At 34.6% G+C, this 23,289-nt stretch overlaps 1 protein-coding gene across 1 annotated transcript in view; it reads left to right on the plus strand.

The window, feature by feature from the left end:
- Window positions 1-23,289, plus strand: part of LOC6040847 — a 135,571-nt gene that overhangs the window by 91,980 nt on the left and 20,302 nt on the right. Inside the window, exons 3-4 of the mRNA XM_038255515.1 lie at window positions 10,909-11,594; window positions 18,147-18,248. Coding sequence (XP_038111443.1) covers window positions 10,909-11,594; window positions 18,147-18,248 — 788 coding nt within the window. The remainder of the gene's footprint in view (window positions 1-10,908; window positions 11,595-18,146; window positions 18,249-23,289) is intronic.

Here is a 23,289-nt window from a genome sequence, read left to right on the forward strand (position 1 = left end):
GTGATGAGATAGAAATTTGGTGTCAAAGGGAATTTTATTTAAAATTAGACGCTTAATTTGATGGCGAACTCAGAATTCCGAAAAAAACGTATTTTTCATCAAAAAAACACTAAAAAAGTTTTGAAAATTCTCCCATTTTCCGTTACTCGACTGTAAAAGTTTTCGGAACACGTCATTTTAAGGGAAATTTAATGTTCTTTTCGAATCTACATTGACCCAGAATGGTATTTTTTTCATTTAGAACAAAACTTTTCATTTTAAAATTTCGTGTTTTATCTAACTTTGCAGGGTTATTTTTTAGAGTGTAACAATGTTCTACAAAGTTGTAGAGCAGACAATTACAAAATTTTTGAAATATTATTACAAGGGGTCACAAGTTATCGCGATTTCACGAAAAAAAAGTTTTGGAAAAGTTGGTCGCCGTCGATCATGGCCGTTCATGGTCACCCACGACAGACACGGACGATGAAACAAAGAGAAACGCAAAAAGTAACTTTTTCAAAACTGTTTTTTGTAAGATCGCGATGTAAGATGTTTCTTTATCAATTTTTTTGCAATTGTCAGCTCTTCAACTTTGTAGAACATTATTTTACTCTAAAAAATAACCCTGCAAAGTTAGAAAAAAACACGAAATTTTAAAATGAAAAAAATTGTTATAAATGAAAAAATGACCCTTCTGGGTCAATGTAGATTCGATAAGTACATTAAATTTCCCTTAAAATTACATGTTCTAAAAACTTTTACAGTCGAGTAACGGAAAATGGGAGAATAAAAAAAATAGTGTTTTTTTCGATGAAAAGTACTTTTTTTGGAATTCTTAGTACGCCAATAAATCGAGCGTCTAATTTTACATAAAAGCCCCTTTGACACCAAACATCTATCTCATCATCGTTTCAGGCTGCAAATTATTGAAAAACACCTCTTTTTCGCATGCTTTAAAACGAAAGGGGTCGTACCGCCCCTCCGTCACGAGATTCGTGATCAGGGGCATAAGTTACCCCTTATGACAAAGTTTCACGCAAATTGAAAAGGGGTCCAGGCAACTTTTCCCGATTTCGTGTGAGTTGGTAGAAAATTATCCAGTGCAAAAGTCAAATTTGAAATAATATCTGGAATGACAATATGTTAATTCAAGATTTCATTTTCTAAAGGTCCTATTTGCTTATGAAACTTATGGTTCATAGGTTGTTTTGAAAATTTAATCTAGAATTATGGTAATTTTTCTTTTTTTGAAAAAAGGAGATCATATGAATAATTGCTTTGATTGATACAAAATCGATCAGAAAATCACTTTCCAAGTTACTGACTTTTGAATTTTTATATACCATTTTTGTATAGACTGGGTGCCCTGAAATAAATGACTTCCTGCTCCAAAAAAATATCAAGAGAAATTTATTCTTTTAAATTGTTAAATTTTCAAGATCATGTTGTTCAGCTTTGATTTATTTGAGTTTGAGCCATTAAAAGTCTTGAGAAGCTCACTTTCTGTTGTGTTTAAATGGAAAACTGCGTTAGCGGCTATAACAAATAAGGATAACTGGTTTCTCCATACATATCTTCAATTTTCCCATAAAATTTACACCCTTGAGCATCAATTCCCAATTTCAGAGGCTCAGAGGCTTAAAGTGGCACAGAAATCAATATTCAGCTTGTGATGACTAAACTTTTGTGGTCCTTAATAAGGTCTCACCAAGTTTTTGCTTATTTTTTTTTAATTTGATTTTTTACGTGATCAGGTCGTTGCAATTTTTTTTTCAATGTCTATTAAAATTCGGCCCAACAAATTAAAGTACAAAAAATACTTTTCGAAAAGCCAAATTTTAAATGAAAATATATGTGCAATCAATTTAAAATACATTTTCCTGCTTTTATAATCAATTTCAGAAAGTTAGGAGTCATTCAAAAATATTTTGAATATCTTCTGTAGTACAGCACCTCAAAAAACTCGTTTTAACATAGAAATTTAAAAAGCAGGTGTATTATGTATTTAACAACAATGTTTCATCAAAGAACTGACATGGAGCCTTGTTGTTCAAATTTCATAACTTTTTTTTCACCACTACCATGGAATTTGAACCAGCAACTTCTGGATTGTGAGTCCAGTGCGCGATACGATTGATCCATAAGGGCGAAACAAGTTGTTGTGGCCTAATTTTTTTAAACAAAAAAAATAAAAAAAAAGTTATCGCAGGACTGATTTGACTCAATTTCGACAAAGCTGTCACAAAAGATTACCTTGCATTTTAATATAACGTAAAACAACAAGCACCAATAAAACCACCTCCAACCACCACCTTCCTGTTACCCCAATGCGATTCATCTCTCGGTCGACATCAATTTTCCATCCACCTTGGCCCCCCGGAAATTGCGGTTAGCCATAAAGTTACCGGCGGCGATGACGGCAGTAAAAACGCCACGCCTGGTGCCATAAAATCGTTTCTAATTGAATAATTTTGAAACAATTCTAAAACCAGCTGCCGCCGCGCAGACGTCGTGGAGCACGGGAAAAAGTCGCACGGAAGATGTGTTGCACCTGATGGCGTTTCCTGCGGTGACCTGGAAAGAGACAAGACGCGTTTCTTGATTGCGTTTAATTTTGTTTTATTGCGCCTCTAAACGGGCACGATAATGAGAACGATTATGGTGATTACCGGGGAAGAACCGTAAAGTTTTTCGTTGTTTTTTTGTGTGTGTTTTCCACCTCCCAACCGCACATTTCCACACTGCTGCGGTGGTGTTGGGGAAGATGTCTAAATTTTCGTTTGCGATTTCCGCCCCGGCATGATCTGGAACGCGTCCCAACAGCGAAAGACAGGGCAAAGTGTCAGGCTTGGTTGGTGTGTCTGCCACTTCCCCCTCGGCAGGGTGAGGAATTCAAATCAGGAAAGGTGTACTAATTAGAAAATAATGAGAATTGCGATCCTTAATGGCTCAGGGAGGTTCCGGTTGGGGACACACGTTACCCGGTCGGAGTCTACGACGACGACGACGTTGATGATGATGTCCTTCTGGTGCGGAGCTTATCTGGGTCATGGGAGCTATTTTTAAATACACGCTAGCAAATTCAGCTCTTACCATTTTACGTTGAAATAAATGTGTAGTTTGTTTTCTGTTTTAAAACGAAATTCGGAAAAAATACTTCAAATGAACCTGAATACAGTAAGTTTAATAACGATGTAGTTGTGCTATCTTGTCGCACGTCACTTTTTGACGTTCCTAGAAATACGCGTTTAGATGTTTAACCTTGAATAAAAAAAACACTGCGCAAAGCGAACTGTCAAACTTTGTGGTCGTTTTTCTCTAAACACCGAGTTGATTTACGGGTGCCACGATATCTCGAGATGGGATGGAATAAATTGGCTGAAAGGAGAATGGGCAAATTTGGTCCAAGGATGTACACGAACGGGACCCACTTTTTTCGAAAGATCTCGCCGAGACATGAAAAAAAGTCTTCTGGACCAACTCTCTAAACCCCGGGGTTCAAAAGTTACAAGTTGTTGAAGTTTGAGTATTTCGGGTTAAAATGTACAAAAAATCGTATTTTTGCTATTTCTAAAATCACTCATAAAATCCTTATTTTATCATGGATTTTGATCATCTTGACTTCATTCGATGCGTATCAGCAAAAACTATAAGTTCTGATATGTTTTAGCATGATTGAAACATGACTTCTCTTGTCTTAATACGTTTGAACCGTTTGTGCAATAGGCTTACCATAGAAACAAGTCGAAACTTAAAGATTTTGAAAACGGATCCTACCCAGACTGCTTCAGTTAGTATGGAAGGCTACAGTGCTGTGTTGTAACAACTTATTGGGATGGTCTGAGTCATCCGAGAACTCCTTGGAGTTAAGACCGGTGAGTCTACCGCCGTAACAAGCAAGATGTCGGCGGTTTTTGACCACGGATCATACCCGCATGGCTTCAGTGAGTATGGTAGACTACTATGCTGATGTGTTGGAGTGTCCTGGGTTCTCCTAGGACTCCCTGGAGTTAAGATCTGTGGGTCTACTACCGTAACAATCCAAATGTCGACCGGTTATAGCTTCAGTGAGTGTGGTAGACTACTTTGCTAATGTGTTAGGATGTCCTGGGTCATCCAAGGACTCGCTGGAGTTATGATCTGTAGGTCTACGGCTGTTACAAGGACTCCCTGGAATGGTCCAGAACATCCCAACATAACAGCAATACAGTCTGCCATACTCACTGAATCTTTGCGGTTTTGATGCGCGGTTAAAAATCATCGACCTTTTTCTTGTTACAGTCACCCAAATATCTAAACTCCAGGGAGTCCTAGGATGACCAAAGACATCCCAACACATTAACAAAGCAGTCTACCATACTGTCTGAAGCTATGCGTGTGTGTTCCGGGGTCAAAAATCGTCGACCTCTTGCTTGTTACGGCTGTAGCTCCATAGATCATAACTCCAGGGAGTCCTTGGATGACCCAAGACATCCTAACACATTAGCAAAGTAAGACCACACTCACTGAAGCTATGCGGGTATGCTCCGTTGTCAAAACCGGTCGACATTTGGATTGTTACGGTAGTAGACCCACAGATCTTAACTCCAGGGAGTCCTAGGAGAACCCAGGACACTCCAACACATCAGCATAGTAGTCTACCATACTCACTGAAGCCATGCGGGTATGATCCGTGGTCAAAAACAGCCGACATCTTGCTTGTTACGGCGGTAGACTCACCGGTCTTAACTCCAAGGAGTTCTCGGATGACTCAGACCATCCCAATAAGTTGTTACAACATTGCACTGAAGCTTTCCATACTCACTGAAGCAGTCTGGGTCGGATCCGGTTTCAAAACCTTGAAGTTTCGACTTGTTTCTATGAGATGCCTATTGCACAAACGGTTCAAACGGATAAAAACAAGAGAAATCATGTTTCAATCATGCTAAGACATATCAGAACTCATAGTTTTTGCTGATACGCGTCGAATGAAGTCAAGAAAATCGAAATCCATAATGAAACAGAGAGTTTATGAATGATTTTAGAAATAGCAAAAATACGGTTTTTTGTACATTTTAACCCAAAATGCTTAAACTTCAACAACTTGTAACTTTTGAACCCCGGGGTTTAGAGAGTTGGTCCAGAAGACTTTTTTTCATGTCTCGGCGAGATCTTTCGAAAAAAGTTGGTCCCGTTCGTGTACATCCTTGGACCAGCTCCCATACAAATTTGCCCATTCTCCTTTGTGGTGAAGACGCTCCAGACTTATTCCGTGTGCATGACGAAGGCCGATTTTGAAATTTTGCTTTTTTAAAAAATACAAAAATCAAAAATTGACGATTCTTTTTATGAAAAATATAAACATATTTTTATCTTTTTTTTAAATTAACTTTTCGAAAATCGCCCTTCATCATGCAAACAGGACTGGTTTGACGAGTCTTCATCAAAATTTTGAGCCGATTTGGTGAAAGCAGTGTTGAGATATCGTGGCAGCCGTTTTTGGAAAGTGCTAACTTAAAATAGTTATATCTCGGCAAAGGTACATCTAAATGTCTTCATATTTATTTTGCTAATAGATGAAAATGTATATTTTAATGCCATGCAAAAGATTAAAAAAAAATGTGTGCTTAAACCAACCTCTGACATTTTTGACGATTTACATGTATATAACCCATTAAGGTTTAGTACTTCAACCACTGACATGAAGTTAGTATGGAACTATTAAAAATGTACAAGATGTAAGAGCTAAAAAGTGAAAAATAAATACATTAAATTTATTTAAATTCCATCATAACTTCAGGTCAAACGTGAAACAACTAAACCAGGCCTGCCCAACGTCCGTCGAATCCGGTCGCATTTGGCGGGCCGCCTCTGGCCCATGAAGCCATTTAATCCGGCCCGCGACGGCTTTTCAAAATAGTTCTCTGGCCCTTAAGGCTGTTCATGAACTATTGAATACATAAATTCACTGTACAAATTAAAAAATAGGCTTGAGATCGAATATTAATTATTAAAATATTGATTGTTGCTAATTCAACGTTTTATTCGAATATTGCTTTTGTATTTGTTCAAAATGTGTTTATTTCAAATTCAATCATTCTTTATGTTTGAATTTTATTCTTATCATTTCTTTATTGATATATTGATTCTATTAGTAATATGAAAAATGGCGTAAGATAACAAATGTAAAAATGTTAAATATATGTCAAAAAAAAACTTGGATCGTTGTATTTGAAATAAATGAGCCAAAATCAAAAAAAATATTTTATCACAACAAGTTTTCAGTGATAAAGTTTTGTTTGAAAAAAAGGTTAAAAAGCAAATTATTCAAATTTAAAATAATGATTGCTGCGAGTATTTATTAAAAATTTAACGAATCCCAAAATGAGTCACGAAATTGATTAGTAACAATTTGATATTTTCAAAAATTTCGATACTTGAAGAATAACGAAATGAGAACTATTCCATATATAATTATTCAATTCAATTCAATTCTGTTTTATTGGTGAATAATCAAGATACAATGAGTTATTTTGAAGTGCAAAACAGAGTTTTGGAGTTCCTTACAGCTGTGTGTTGCATCATAATCCATTTAGGAACAATTATTTCTTTAACTAAGTTGTAAGAGTAGGAAAAAACTATAAAAAAAACTTACAGAAATTGCAAAGGAAAGGGGATAGAGGAAGAGAAAGCTTATATTTAGATCACAGGTAATTTATCCTTTGTAGATGTGTTTGATCATCAGTTCCCCAAGGGCCAGAAATTGTTCTGCCTTGTTCCGGCAGCTCCGAAACCGCGTCATCATCTCCCCCGCGAGAGCAAAGAACTCCGGCAGGGTAAAGAGATCTTCCCCGGTGACTTCTTGCTGGGCCGTACTGCCGCTACCGGCAGCGACCACGCTGGCGAACGAACGCCCCCAACCAGGAGGGAACGCTGAGTTTTCCGCTGGAACCGTACGCTGTCCAGCTGCAGGAACGGCTGCGCTCGTACTTCGCTGAGGAGGGTGGGACGCTTTCTTCTTCCTCTTTTCCTGCTCCTCGAGGTAGGCCTTGCGCGCGACGCATCCGCGGTAATTGCCGGTATGGTTGCCGTCACAGTTCGTGCACTTTACGCGCGGCTTGGTTTGTTCTGCCTTGTCCCCCAAGTCCGCCTTTCGTGGCAGTGCGCACGCCTCCGAGAGGTGTGACTCACCGCACTTCACGCAGCGGGGCCGTAGGTTGCAGTTCCGCGAGCCGTGGCCGAATTTCTGGCAACGGTGGCATTGCGCTACGTCCGTCGGGTTCTTGGTGTAAAACCGCCAATTTACCCAAAAACCGTCCAACGTTTTAGTCCGCCGCAGGTCTTGGATCTTGACGGTGCCGCGGTCGAAGTACAACAGGTACAGTGTGTGTGTACCTGTTACCGTTGTCTTGCGCGAGAGCACTTTAATCTCCCGCGGTTTTATTCCGGCGTCCGAAAGGTGACCCTTCAGGTCGGAGATCGGACGGTCTTGATAACCCTGCAAGACGACCTTAACAGGGGGCTTCTCGGGGTTGAATGAGTAGAAGTTGAAGTTGCTACGCTTCAATTCTTCAAACACCAGGTCGAAATTCTTTTTGGTCAGTGTGATCACTTGCACTGCCGACTTACTGATTTTCAGACAATATCCGAGGCCTTCCAGCAACTCGTCAACATCGTCCGCTAACGTGTCCAAAACAAAAATTGAGGTGGTCTACGTTCCGCTGGAGAGTTGTTCTTTTTGACGTCGGCACTTTTTCCGTGCACGACCATCATCGTCGTCGTCGTCGTCGGTAGTGCTGCTACCGTCAGAGTTGTTATTTTCTTCGTCGTCGCTCAGCATCTGGAACTCGTTCCTGATGGGGATGTTGGCGGATGTTGATGTGCCACTGGTCGTGGCACCAGAAGTACCGGAACGGGTTCGCACTGGTGATCTTGGGACATATCCGGGATGTAGTAACTTTTGTCGATGCCTTCTGCGTTCACGCTCCTGCGCGATGGCGGTCGACACGGCGTTGGTTTGTTTACCTTTTTGCACACGGCCGGTAGACGAACTTCACGGGTTTTTCGAGGCCGCACTCGAACTGCCACGGCCACGGCCGGCCTTTGGCATGCTGGAGAAGCAAACTCGCGGGTAACCACAATCAATTACGGCGAAAAAAATCAAAAAAACGATGGAGCACTGAGCACTAGCTGCATGCTCTCGTGCGTACACGGAGGGAGCTGATATATAATTGTAATTAAAGTATAATTTGAAAATATTTTGTAAATTTTTTGAGTCAAGGTGCACAACAACACAAAAAATGTTTTTTTTTTGTAAAGAAGATTTCAATTCACATTATTCTTTAATAATTTTTCACACACCTCATTGATATTTTATTTTATTTTTTGTTAAGGAAATTACATTTTAAGAAACATAAAATATGTATTTTATCAGAACAAGTTTTCATTGCTAAAGCTTTGTTTGAAAAAAAAGGTTAAAAAAAAGCAAATTAATCATACTTGAAATAGAGACTTCGGCGAGTATTTATTAAACATTAAACAAATCCCAAAATAAGTGACAAAATTGATAAGCAACAATTTTATTTTTTTCATAAACTTCGATATTTGAAGAATAATTAATTGAAAACTATTCTATACATATATTTTTTTGTAATTAAAACATAATTTAAAAATATTTTGAAAAAAGTTTGAGTAGAGGTGCACAACAACACAAAAAGTGTTTTTTTTTTTTGTAAAGGAGATTTCAATCCACATTTTGCACACACCTCATTGATTTTTTATTTTATTTTTTGTTAAGGAAATTTAATTTTAAGAAACGTAAAAATGTATTTTATCAGAAGAAGTTTTCAGTGATAAAGTTTTGTTTGGAAAAAAGGTTTTTATTCATACTTGAAATAAAGATTTCTGCGAGTATTTAAAAAACATTAAACGAATCCCAAAATGAGTCACGAAATTGATAAGTAACAATTTGATTTTTTCATAATTTTCGAAATTTGAAGAATAACGAATTGAAAACTATTCCATATATATATTTTTTTAGTTAAAAAATAATTTGAAAATATTTTGTAAAATTTTTGAGTAAAGGTGCTCAACAACACAAAATGTTTTTTTTTTTTTGTTAAGAAGATTTTAATTCACATTTTGCTTTAATAATTTTTTTCACACCTCATTGATTTTTTTTTTATTTTTGTTAAGGAAATTAAATTTTAAGAAACTTGCAACGAACAATTATGATTGAATGTTTTTGGAAAGTTAATGATATCAGGGTATTTTTTATTAAGTTCTTTTAGGTGCTGCGATCAGGTTAGGACCAAGGGTCAATAGTACAAAAATAATAAAAGAAATAGAAAAGCGTAACTGACGTAGATGATCATATTGATATCAGTGTATTTATTTGCAATCAACAAACACAATTATAATATCATTAAAAAAAAATAAAAATTAAAAGTAAATTTAATAAAAACATTTTGGAAAGTTATATTTGTACCTCTTTCTTAAAATCAAAATATATGAATCACATTTAAAACACTACGCGGAAAGAAATCCTGTCAGCAGGTCTCGTAACAATGCATTGTCGAATTTGTCAACATTGAAATGTTTCCCATAGCGATAACATTTTTTCGAATTCGGGAACAATGTTGTCGATTTGGAAAACATTTCTAACGAAATCGAAAAAAAATGTTAATGATATTGGGAAAAATTCAAGGGTGACAAATTTGACTACACAGATGCTCCGGATTTGCTTACAATATTTTTATCCGTGTACATTATCAATTTGTTAACTTGAAAGGACCTACTTAAAATAATGTTATGGGACCATCCATAAACCAAATGGACACTTTTTTAAAAATCTCATCCCCCCCCCCTTCTCCACTCGTGGACAATTATCCATACGAAACAAATCTTTTTTGTATGGAGCGTGGACAATCGCTAGCCCCCTCCTAATAGTGCCCACGTGATTTATGAATGGCCCTTATGATAAAAAATTGGTAACTTTTTTATTTTTTTTTTTTTGTATTTAACAAAAATGCAGAGACTGATCAAGACAAATCAAACAAATATTTTAAAATTGCATTTTTATATAATTAAAAATAATAATTTTAATGATAATTTTACAAAAATGAATTAGTTTGTCATACTTTTGTGTATTTCGATGATTTCATTTTATGGATTAAAAAATCTAAACATGAAGAATGCCAAAAGGCAAAAGAAAATGAACACGATACCAATACTACCAATAAAAAGCTAATAAAAACTAAAAAACGATGCACATAAAAATATGCTAAATGAATTTAAAAAAAAAACGATTTGGAGATCAACATGGGGAAAAAATAATAATCAAGGCATGAGAGGCATAATAGATTTTCTGGGGTTATGTTATCAATCTTGTACAGTTGTTTCAATTGTTCCTTTCACATTACCAAATGAATGTTTGAATGTTTTCATTATTGCATCAGAACTCAATAACAAAAAGTTAATTATTTTCAATGAAATGTTTAGAGGATTGGAGATAAGACAGGCCCTGACTTATGTTTTCAACAAATCTCTACAAATTCTTACCAAAAAATGGCCAAATTATGTACAATTCATGCAAAAAGAAAATAATTCATCTATTTTTAACAGTTAGTCAAATTTATTCGGAATCCCAGGGGTTGGTGAATTTGTTAGTCTTCTATAAAAAATCCCTTGAATTTAAATCAAAATGGGTATCAGTTTCCTCCTATGCAGCAGTTGAAAACACGGTTATGTCTATGTACTCTATGGAAACAACAATTTATTTTTCAGACATTTTTTGGAAAGCTTTGACTACATCAGACTTCAGACTACATCAAGAAATCAGTCCGACCAGTTTTTTCACATACATGTTAAGTTATGTGCTGCAAACGTTTAAAGTCCTCATTTCAAATTGATACTAATTTGTTCTTCCTAATCTCCTCACCGTTTCAGATCTGTCACCATCAACGACACAATCACCGACAAATGTCAGCAGCAGCATCAGCATAGCCAGCAGTTCCTCCACCCTCACCCTCACCAGCAGTAGTGGCCCCTTAAGCACACATCCCACCGATGACCACAGCAGCAGCCCTCCACCGCCTCCGCGGTTTGAGGCTCTGGTGCAACCGCTGCCACGTGGCCACCTTGGCGATGGCAGTCGACCAACCGCGGCCACCGACGATGGCGATGAGGACCCCCTGCTCTTGCTGGGGGGATTCCGATTCCCGGCCCAGCTGCACCCACCGGCGGCCAGCAGTGATTCCAGCAGCAGTGTACGAACTAGCCCCCAGGGGGAGGAGGAAGATGGCCATAGTGGGCCCCTCCCCCTGCCAGTGTCCGCCGCCCAAGGCGCCAAATCCAATCTAGTTAATTTAGGTTTAAGCAGTAGTAGTGGTGTTAGTGGTATTAGTAAAATTAAAAGTGCTAGCTCAGTAAGTAGTGGTGGTGATAAGAAGAAGGTGACGGAAGGTGAGTCCGGAGGGGCGGTGAACAGGCTCGATGGGGAATTTCGGGGGCCGGAGATCGAAGGGAACTTCAGCAAGATGTACTTCGAGACGGAGAATCTGACTACGGTGTCGTCCCAGGTGGGGTCCATCGCGGTGCTGCCCTGCGTGGTGCGGAACATTGGCGAGGGAGTGGTGAGTAGTTCATCGTCAACATCTTGTTTGATACGATCCCCGAATGCTCATGGTGCTCCACTATAGTCTTTCTTAAAACTTATATCTCTCAAAAACTAGAAACGTTGATTTGATGATATTAAAATGGTTGCAATTGTTTATAAAGAATTTTATAAAATAATTCCCTTGAATGAAATTAATCTCCCATCTGATATTTTCCACACATTCAACATAATTACGTGGTTTATTTGAATGCACGCCCACGCTTGTTTATTCAACAATTTATAACTTCATCCCGTGGCTTCGCCACATTTCAGCAATCAACCCAGTTACGTGGGCGGTACAATTACCAGGACGCTTTTCACGGAAATTAAACCTGACCTGACCTGTGCACGGTGTGCAATTTAATTAGCGGGGCAGATTGAAGTTCCGGCTATTTCATTTTAAATGAATGTCACATAGTTTTTAAACAGAAAAGTCATTTACGTAATCCAATTTTGATAAATATCAGATAAGAGCTTGAAATTTCATTAAAAAATATGCTCAAGTATTCAGAGTAACACTTTTTTCACATAAAACCATCCAAGCAGTTGCCACTTCTTAATAACCCGGTTTAGTCTAGTGCCTCACTCGACGCGTGTATTTCATCTCAACGACACGTCGTCGTCGGTGGTTGTCATGTCGACGGAACCAATTGACAGCCTCTCGGGCAGGTTAATGGCTCTGCCAACACAGCACCCGCAGCAGCAACAGTGCTTCACATTGACTAGACCTCTCAGCGTCAGTCATCCTCGAAAATCTCTGGAGGGCTCACCCCTGGATATTCTGGAAACGTTTCAAGTTTGTGTTGAATTCTTACAGGACACTGTAACTGTTCACTTCTGAAGGAAACTCAATCGATTTGATGGATAAAAATAATGAAAATGAAATGTGCGTAAGGCATATCAATTTTCCTTAAATAATTTATAAGGTTAACTTGCAATCAATGAAAATCTTGTGATACTACAATACTAAACTCGTTTCAATGATTCAAAATAGTTTAATACAGTCCACTTTATCGATGTCTAGCTCAAACAGAGGCGATTGCAAATATTTTTTGAAGCTTATTTTCCTCGACTGTTACCAATGTTAAATATTACACCCTTTTGAAATGTTAATCTTGATTAACATTGATCCCCTAAAACAAATAAAAAATGTGTTCGACCTCTTTCGATAAAAACTAAGTTTTGACGAAAACAAATTTCAAAAATAAAAACTAATTAACAATTTCACAATAATAGAGTGACATGAATGGCACAAAAGTGGTAAAATGTCTATAATGAAAAAAAACAATAATAGAAAAAAAAACAATAATAGAAATGTTATTTTACTAGTAAATCATTTTATTTTTTATTCATAACACATTCAAAAAAATATTTGCAGTGGCCTAATTGAAAACAGCGAAATTTTGTAAAAACACAATGTTCTTTTTCGATTCAAATTTAATTCTGCATCAAAAAACTGTTTTAAAATGTTATTTGGCAATATTTTCTATTTTGTAATGATAGTAATTTTTTCTCAAAATTTAAGATATTTTGAAAGTTTTAATTACTTTTATTAAAACAAGTTGTACAATTTTAACCTCTCATAAGAAACTATAGAAAATGTTTCATCCAAGAAAGTGAAAGTCAACAAGTAAAAAAAACACAAATATGCGGAAAATCGATTTTAACTTTTATATTTCTTTTAGCTTTTGAATTTAGAAGATTCTTACTGCGGACTCCTCCAGGCCTGATTTTTTTTCATTTCTTTTAGTTTATTTCGGGAAAATGAATGTTATGACCAGACCATACGAGAATTCTAGTTCAAGAAATTATGATTTTTGGATTTGAAATGACTCATCAGGCTAATAATTAACCAAGTTCATGTCGATTTTAAGTTTTGAAGTGAGCCCAATTATAAAAAAAATATGAAAAACAATATAAAAGATACATCTAAATCGAACTTCTTGTCATTTTTCTACTATTTTTAGAATGTTCACACGGAGAGACCGGCCGGGGCAAATCTAAGAAAATCTTGGTTTATTTAAGTAAAATTATGGGTCAATTTTTGACACAGCTTTTTTTCAACAATCGATTGTTGATTTTGTTAACCCGAAATTGTTGACCACCAGTTACTAAAATTATTTAAAAAAAAGTTGGAATTGCCATTTTTGTTGGTTAAATGGCTGAAAAAAAATCTAGCAGTCGACTGCTAAAATATTTTTTTCAGAAAATTAACTAAAAACTTCTTGTTTTCAGCTGATATATTGTGGAATATTCTGTTAAAAACTCGCAGGGACATATTGTTTAACTATTTTTTAACAATTGTTTTTTCGCTGTATCAACCGAAATATTTTTGCATGCAGCAAATTATTAGTGGTTTATAACAAAATATTTCTTAATTAGACATAATTTATGTAAGTGTTGATATATATTTTCTTTAATAATCTAATGATATAGGCTGGGCCGAATTTCTAGCTATATTTTAACTTATGTCTTACTTGAATACAGAAAAATATTCGTACATGTAGTCAATAATTAGCTGTTGTTAGCAATATTTTTAAAGAATTTGCAGTAAATTTTGTAATAACGCCTCACAAATTAATGCTGAGTTTTGTACTAATGTCAAAAAGCATTAAAACAAAACTTTTTTTGACTGTTGTTATAAAACATGTAAAGTTTGACTATTGTTTTAAAAAATTACATTGCATTAATCTAAAAAAATAATAAAAAAGCCTATTACAAATTTTTCGTGAATTCCTTAAAAATAGAAACCGAGCAAAGTTTCACCAAGTTTTTAGCTTATATTTTTAATATGTTTCATAAAATTGAGTGTTGTATTCACTCACCATCACTGTGAAATCATCCGATATGTCATCATCATCTACAACGGTCTCAGGTTTAGTTATTTTTTCTTGTGGTGGGACACAGAATTTTCACCAAAGTGAACCTTTTGCTGCAAATAGACATGTGAAATTTATTAGTAATTTAATACAAAATTCTTAATTTCGGCTATACACTGAAAAAAGGAACATAAATAAATGTAATTATAGTGAGGAAAAAAGAAATATCAATAATGCTACTTACCTAGCTTGCATTAATTTTACAATTACTTTTGGCAACACACTTTCACTGCATTTGATTCAATTTATTCAACGTACTCCGATTCCTGAAAAAAATATTTTGAGTTTAACTTACCAGTTTATTCAGAAGTCGTATTCTTTCAAGGTAATAATTATTTTCTTTTATATATTTTATATGTTTTTATTTTTTGATCTTTTACTTCATCTCTTTTTTATGTTGTCATGTGTACGCATTTCTATGTATTTTAAAATTGATGATTCTGAAAAAAAAAATAGTTCATTAAGATTTTATACGTCGTAATCACGATGCTTTTTAATAGTTCAGTTTTCTTATAAGAATCACATAAGTTAAATTATTATGCAAAAATAAACCCATACTTACTTAGATTAACCAACATTTTGTTAAATTTGCCCGGGCTGCTCTATCCGTGAAGAGTTAGCCCGCATCTCCTTTCTACTGCCCTCTCTTTCCTTTAAACATTCTTATAACGTGTTCAACTCACTCGAATCAGAGGTCCTCATGGCGAAGGTCGTCCTCTTGCTCTTCATAGTTTATCACCTGCAAAGAAATCATCAACAAACCTACTCACCAATTCCACCTTCCCAGTTGCAACACTTTGATTTGCCACTTAAACATTAGCTAAATAGTCTAATTTTCACCATGCACATCCTCTCACTCCACAATTAACAACACAAACTCAATAAATCGACCGCTCTCGTTCGAATCTTGACTTTTAATGACAGACGTAAACAAACCCAAGTTCGTCTTTTAAATATTTAACCAATTGTTAATTATATTCAACCAACAAAATTTTTGATTTTCCTAAAACCAAAGTTAACAGTCGAGCACGTTCATTCGAGTTCGGGAAATCTGTTAGCTTTTTGCCTTTAACATTTTCAACAATCAGGTTATTAAATGAATACTGAATTTTGGTTAATTGAACTGAAAATTGACTGTGACAAGTACGTTTTTGTTAAAATTAACGAAAGTAAAATCAACAATTTTAATTGTTAAAATTTCTGGGTGCAGTCTCTCCGTGCAGAACTTTTTAATTTTTACTTTTTTTTAACAATTAACGACATAAACTTTGAAAAATATCACTGACCGCTTTAAAGATTTTATCAATTCATTTTTTTTATTTAGCACTGTATTGGGTCATTGGATTAATACCAATTGTAACATGTAACATAGGATTGAAATTGTGTTAAAGCTTTTATTGCAAATATATTTATTAAAATGTCAGTACCTTAATCATTCTTCTCTCAATTTCAAGCAGAATACCGATTCTAACTGCGGACTTAACATTTCCAGGCCTGAATTTTATTTAAACATTTTTTTTAGCTAATTACGGGAAATTGATACTTATGACCAAACGAAAATTATTGTTATGGAATTATAATTTTTGGAGCATAAATGATCCATCAGGCTGGTAATTATTATTTCAAAATTTTAGGATTTTTTCAAAAACTGTGTTTTAAGATTTTTAAAATGAATTGATTGTATTCGAATGAATGAAAATTGTATTTGAATTGTAGCAAATTGAAAAAATCATATTCAACACTGCAAATTTTTCTCTGAAAGATCACAGACAACTTAGTTCATAACGATTTTAAATTTTGAAGTGAGCCCAAAAATTAAAAAAAAAATATAAAAAACAACGTAAAAGATCAATTTTAATTAAATTTAATGTAATTTTACTACTAGTTTTGAAAATTTCAGAACTTCTTTTTATTCTACAATCAACGGCATAAGCTTTGAAAAATATTACCAACTGCTTTTTTAGATTTTATTAATGCAACTTTTTTTATTAAGCACTGTATTGGGTCGTTGGATTAATACAATTGAATATATGATTGAAATTTTTTTAAAGCTTTTATTGCAAATATATTTATTAAAATGTCAGTATCTTTATCATTCTTCTTTCACATCAAGCAGAGTAGACCGAATAGATGATCAACAAAACTAGAAAAGATTAGTTTGACAAAGATAATTTTGTAAATATTAAACAACTTCAATAATCTATTGATAACTTTTTATTATGCAAAAAATTTAAATCAATGTGGTTATTTGTTATTTGCCAGTCTAAGGACTTTTTTGAAAACCTTGTTTACAACATTGTAAAACATTGTTACACTCTTCAAAGCACACGGAATTATTTAGAATATTCATTTAAAATGGCTCTTTGACCAATCTTCAAAGTTATATTATTAATCTTCCCTAAAAAAAACCTAAAAAAGTGTATAAATAACACTAAATTTTGATAGGATTGTCAGATCTTTAATGTTTTGGACGCGTTGGAAAATTCTTTCAAATATCTTTCTAAACATGTATAGCATGACGGGTATACGTACAAAAACGACCTTCTTTTTTTAAGCATAACTTTTGAAGTACTTTTCTAAACTTTATAATATTAACTAGGGTCTATCTAGGGTGGGACCCCAAGACGGATCGAATGAGACAAAAACTGTCCAAATCAGTCCAAATCAGCCAGTCCGGAGATAATCGTGAGCATATTTTTCGGTGCACGGACTTACAGACACACACACGCACAGACATTTGTTCAGAATTTGATTCTAAGTCAGTTGAATAAAGAAGTTTGCTTTTCGAGTGATTTTAAAGCCTTTCCTCATTGAGGTGAGGAAGGCAAAAACTTCAATTGAGACATGCATTTGAAGCACTAGTTTATATTCTATTTAAACATTTTTTCACATTTGGCCCGCATGCTCATTTGAGCTTTAAATTTGACCCACCATTTAAAAACTTTGGGTCTCTTAATTTCCTTTTTTTTGTCCTTGCTCTGTAGTGAATTTTTGACAAAGTACTAGTTTCTAATAATTTTTTAACCTTTCAATAGCGAAATATATGCACATTTTCTGAAGTCTACATTTTTAACGGATTGTATAACATGATGTTTTCCATCGTTATACATGGAAAAAAAGAGTTCCCGAAATCGTGAACAAGCGTTCATGAATGGAAATCGTACCATAGGATTTGAAGACTTTGTTCGTGGTTCCCATTTTCATGAACGCTTGTTCACGATTTTGAGAACTCTTTTTTCTCCGTGTACCATCACTCTTCAATATGATTTATTTAAAATTGTTTATAGTGTTAATACACAATTCGAAATTCTGAAATGTTTTTTTTAATCTGGAATGTTTCGCATTTATTACAGCATTCAAAATTAAAACGGAGAAAATTTTCTAAAGTATAAAACAAGCTTATGACTTCACAAAGAATCGCACAACTGCCCCCCTCTAAGCTTGTCCCGTCCCCCTTTGGGTTCCCACTTAATGTTTCACCATTCGAATTCCGTTGCCTCCCCCGCACAGGACTGAAGTGTGTGACACCACCAGCCCCCATTCGTTACGCGCCGCTTTCACAGTAATTTTCTGCTAGTCTCATGTGTTTTCTTTTTCTCTGCTCTTTTCTGTCGCCTCGTTGACACCTCATCCCCACTACACTTGTGCAGGTTTCTTGGATCCGGCGGAAAGACTACCATCTGCTGACGATCGGAGTCACGACCTACAGCAGCGACGAGCGGTTCAACATCATCCGGAGCGAGGATTCCGAGGTAATTATACTAGTGAGAGAGTGTGTTTTGTGTGGGGTGTGTGTGTGGCAACATTAGCGTGTTTTCCTCTCGTTTTGGTGGGGTGGTAGGAGGTGGAAAATTTGAAAAATGCCACAAACGCAGAAATCTGGTGACACTTTTGAGAGCACGTAATTACCTATGCCGAGGTGACAGTCGTTTTCGCAAAGGGGTGAATGTTTGCTAATTACGACCCGGGGAGCGGATGTTTATGTTTTGATTGCCACACTTTCGTGGAATTTGCCAGCAGGGAAAGTTGAACGTGTGCCGTGTGGTTGCCTGATTGCTGACAGTTGACTTCAAACACTTCAAACACATCAAAAGTTCTGTTTTTCGAATTCTGGAAAAACATTAACTTATTGCTTATGTGTAGCGTATTTCAAATTATTGCATATAAAATGTTGCAGTAATAAAACAAAAACACCAAAGTAATTTCATAAAACGATATTACAAAAAAAAACTGACTCATACTCACACAAAATTTACCACGAAAACAGCACGATTTGAAAAAAAAAGTTGTCCGATCGGGCCCAAATTTTTGTTTTGGTTAGCTTAGCTGAAATAATAAGATCCGTATTTTTTTTTTTTTTTTATGCCCATTTGGGTGACCTACATTGTGTTAGGGTGGTCTAAAAAAATGACATTGTTTACACGCAAGATGATAATTCCAGTCAGAAATTAGTCCTTCCTTGACTTGACGAAAAGTACACACTACAAGTTATCGTATCCAATAAAGCAAAAAAAATACAAAATTCAATATAATGTTTTCGTGTAGGTCTGATCACAGTTTATGTTGTCAAGTTTTCCCACATGTAAACACACACATATTTGTACTGTTTTTTTTTTAGGAAAACTTTTCCAGAATAGTCCCATTCATTGACAGATCTCAGAGCAGGTCAGAACAGTTAATTTACTGCAAAATACAGCCAAGTTTAGCAAATTAAGTATTTTTGAATTAACCATTTGTTCTCAGTAATCTTTTTTTTTTTTGCTAGGAAACGAAGACGATTTTCGCAAAAAGCAGAAAATAGACAATATCCAACAAAAACGGAAATGTACCCAGAGGATATCGAAGATTGTCCAATTTCCTAATCTTTCACAGTCAAAGTATGTTTTTTGCTTAAAAAAAATGATTGAAGGACAGTGAACAAAATAACGATTAGCAGTTTTTTTTTAAATGACTAAAAATTATCCGAAAATAAAACTTTTCTTTCCCAATTTCACTAAAAATGATTTTTTATTGTTTTTATTCATGTTTTTTCAGTCAAAAACTTCATTTTCAAACTGGTAAACTATTTTTAAACTATTTGTTTTTTAAACTAATATTTAAGAAGTTTTATTTAATGTGTGAATTGAGCTGCTAATTTAAAAAAACCAAACCCTTATGAAAAAAATTGGTCGTCAAACTACTTAAAAAGAATCAGAAAAAAGAACTTTTTCAACACTTTTTTTTTTCGAAAAATCACGATAACTTGTAATGATTACAAGCAAACCCCTTAAGTTTGTACATAATTTATTTTGCAATTGTCTGCTCTACAAATTTGAAGAAAACAGTAACACTCTAAAAAATTACCCTGCAAAGCTAGAAAAACACGAAATTTTAAAATGAAAAATTTAGTATTAAATCAAAAAATAGATCTCAGAGAATTCTGAGATTTCGGTCATTCAATTTTTTTTTGCATTTTTCAATCCGGCTGAAACTATGATGTTGCCTTCGGCATGCCAAATAAACCATTTTGTATCATTACTTTGTCCATATAATACTCCATACAAATTTGACAGCTGTCCATACAAAAATGATATGCGACAATCCAATTTTTTGATCGATTTGGTGTCTTCGGCAAAGTTGTAGGTATGGATATGGACTACACTGAAAAAAATGATACGCGGTAGAAAAAAATTGGTGATTTTAATTTAACTTTTCGTCACTAAAACTTGATTTGCAAAACTATTTTTATGTTTTATTATTTTCTGATAGGTTTTAAAGGACATCAAATGCCAAGTTTTTAGAAATTTCCAGAACGGGCAAAAATCATTAACCGAGTTATGAATTTTCGAATTAATACTGATTTTTTTTTTTTCAAAAAAATCGAAATATTGGTCGCAAAAAAAAATTTAACTTCAGTTTTCGATGTTAAATCGAATTTGCAGTCAAAAAGTACACTAGTGAAATTTTGATAAAATGCAATGTTTTCATGTTCAAGCCATTTTTAAGTAACTTTTTAAAAAATAGTCACAGTTATTCATTTTTTTAAATAAGTGTTTACGTTTTCCCACTCCTGAAAAAATATTTTTGAAAAGCTGAGAAAATTCTCTATATTTTGCTTTTTTGACTTTATTGATGCGATACTTAGTTGCTGAGATATTGCCATGCAAGGATTTAAAAAAAAGGAAAATTGATGGTTTTTAAGTCTCACTCAAACAACCCACCTTTTTCTAACGTCGATATCTCAGCCACTAATGGTCCAATTTTCAAAAATAATTATGTACCCTTCAAATTGTGTGTCTTGATCAAAAAAAAAAAATGTTTAATTATTATTTTCAGGATGATCCCCAAAATGTCATTAAGTACAACCCCAGTAATAATAACCGGAAAAGACCCCCAAAACAACATAACGAAAACTCGAAACAACTGGAAGATTATTCCTTTTTATGTTTGTGTAGAGGAAATAAACACTAACAAATGACTGCTTTGGGAGTGAGGAAAAATAAGGGGAAGAAAACGAGGCCAAAGTTGCTCGTGAAAATGAAAAAAGCGCAATAATAGCGACAATGCATTGTGATTATGAGGGAGGTTATGAGGTTAGTGAACTTTTGCGGAGAGAGAAATGGGAACAAAATACGATTTGTTTCACAATGAAACTTAAAAAAACAATTTTAACACGGGTTCAATTTCCAAAATCTCAATCAAATAGCTCCGATTCGAGGTCGGGTCGAGAAGGTAACTCAATTAATTAAGTGCCCTCTGTCGGCAAACAGGATAATCCTTTTGGAAAACCCATAAACTGAAAACTAATCGCTAACCAACCTCGTTAATAGCGAACTTTATCCGTCGCAAACACGCCAAACCGCACTTCAGATTGCGCGCTGCAACCTACTCCGAATCCCTCCTAAATTGTGGGTGGTGAAACAGTTTAACGCTGTGCTCCCATTTTCTGCGCTACAAACAGTGTGTGCCAGCGTCAACTCTTCGAAATCTGATGAAACTTTCATCCCGCAGCAGCAAATCTCATAAATTGGCCTGTTTATGACTTCTATGGTCACACCGGGGCCAGAAAACGCTCACACACACACACACATCTTCGTGTAGGAGAATGTCCCAACTTGACCTGGTATAACCGAGAGCAAAAAAAAATTCCACCACAACTTTCACCTCCCTGTATTTGCTTACCCACTAGTTTGTGCAGAGTTAGAAGCTGCTGATTGTTTGCCCTTGCTTAGGGGTTAGATCTGTGGAGCAGGAGGGCAAATTGGGGCCAATTGGTCGAATGCAATAAAGCAAGTTTTTTATTAGCGGACCGTTTCAAACCGCTTTCGAACGATTTGGATTCCGATTTTCCACAATGTTTATGAACTATGGAAATTGTTGAGTTGGATAAAGTCGATTTATTTTGTTGTTTTCGTCACCAAGTTCATTTTTAAATACTTAGAACATCAATATTCGAAAGTTCTTAAAATTTTTAGAGGCAATTCATAAAGTACCCACACTAAGATTATTTAATATTTTTCTTTGTGTTACGTACATCAGACATCATTCCTGACAAACAATTTTAAATGCAATTTCCCGCGTTTAAAATCAAATTTAGCATGTTTCAGATCAATTGAAAATATTTAATTTTTTTTATGAAATTCCGATGTACAGTATCCCAAATTTGTTAGATATATTGAAAACAAATTACTCCAAAATATCTGGTAGGTGAAAACGCATTTTATAACACTTATTTAATTCAAATGTTAGTGAATACCATGGCTGCATTCCAACATAGGTATATACTTTATTGATTTAAAATGTTAAAATAATTTAAAAAAAGCTATATGGGATAGTTGTACCTGGACATATATGCTACACAGCAAAAAATGTGTAAATTTGGAAGGTGTCAAATGGAAGGTCTATTTTTACATCTTTTATGATGTAATATTACCTCAATTTAGACAGAAAAAGTGGCATTACAACAAAAAATTGATAAAATTACACATTTTTTTAGGTAACATTATTTTTATTCTGACATATAACATGTACTCATTGCCAGATGTAATATTAAATTTTTTTTTACTGTGGTCTAATCAGAATTTATTTCAAATAATTTACTTTTCATCATTTAAAGATTTTTTAAAATTCACTTGGCCGATTGTGCATTTCAATGAAAAACATCAATTTTAATCAATTTATTTGCTCGATTTTTTGATAAAACTTCAAAAAAATTCAAATGGCTTTAATAATCTTATTTTAATGCAGGTTTTGAAATTAATAGGGTGATAACATTTTATTTGAATCAGAATATTTGTAGCACATTTTTCACAGTTATATTAATTATTTTTATGTTAAATTATAACTAAATAGTTTTCTCTGACATTTGAGGTAGCCTTAAACATTGTTATAAAAGGGCAAAAAAAGTAAAAAAAAATATATATATTTTTTTGTAGTCATGAGTTTTCAAATATCCAAGTATTGAAGAGATTTTTTTTCGCCGATTTTTTTGTTTGCGGTGCTGTACAATGAAATCCTACAAAAATTTAAAATATTTTTGATTGATCCCCGACATGCTAGATATGACTTTAAACAAAAGAAAATGCATTTCTAATTGTTTCAGTTGGTTAGACTTCTATTTCCTTTAAAATTTTGAAGTCTTTGAAAAAAAATTGTTTTGCCCCCCGATTTTATGAACCAATTTTGAAGGGGGGAGGGAGGGGGGGGGGGGGTGTAATATTAACTTTAAAAAATATTTGCAACGGTTTTAATAGTAATGCTAAAGGGGAACTTTCACTGCATCTTGTCATGTTATTTATTTATCATTTGTTTCGT

Source organism: Culex quinquefasciatus, chromosome 2 (genome assembly GCF_015732765.1).
Source record: "Culex quinquefasciatus strain JHB chromosome 2, VPISU_Cqui_1.0_pri_paternal, whole genome shotgun sequence".
In the NCBI taxonomy this organism is placed as follows: domain Eukaryota; kingdom Metazoa; phylum Arthropoda; class Insecta; order Diptera; family Culicidae; genus Culex; species Culex quinquefasciatus.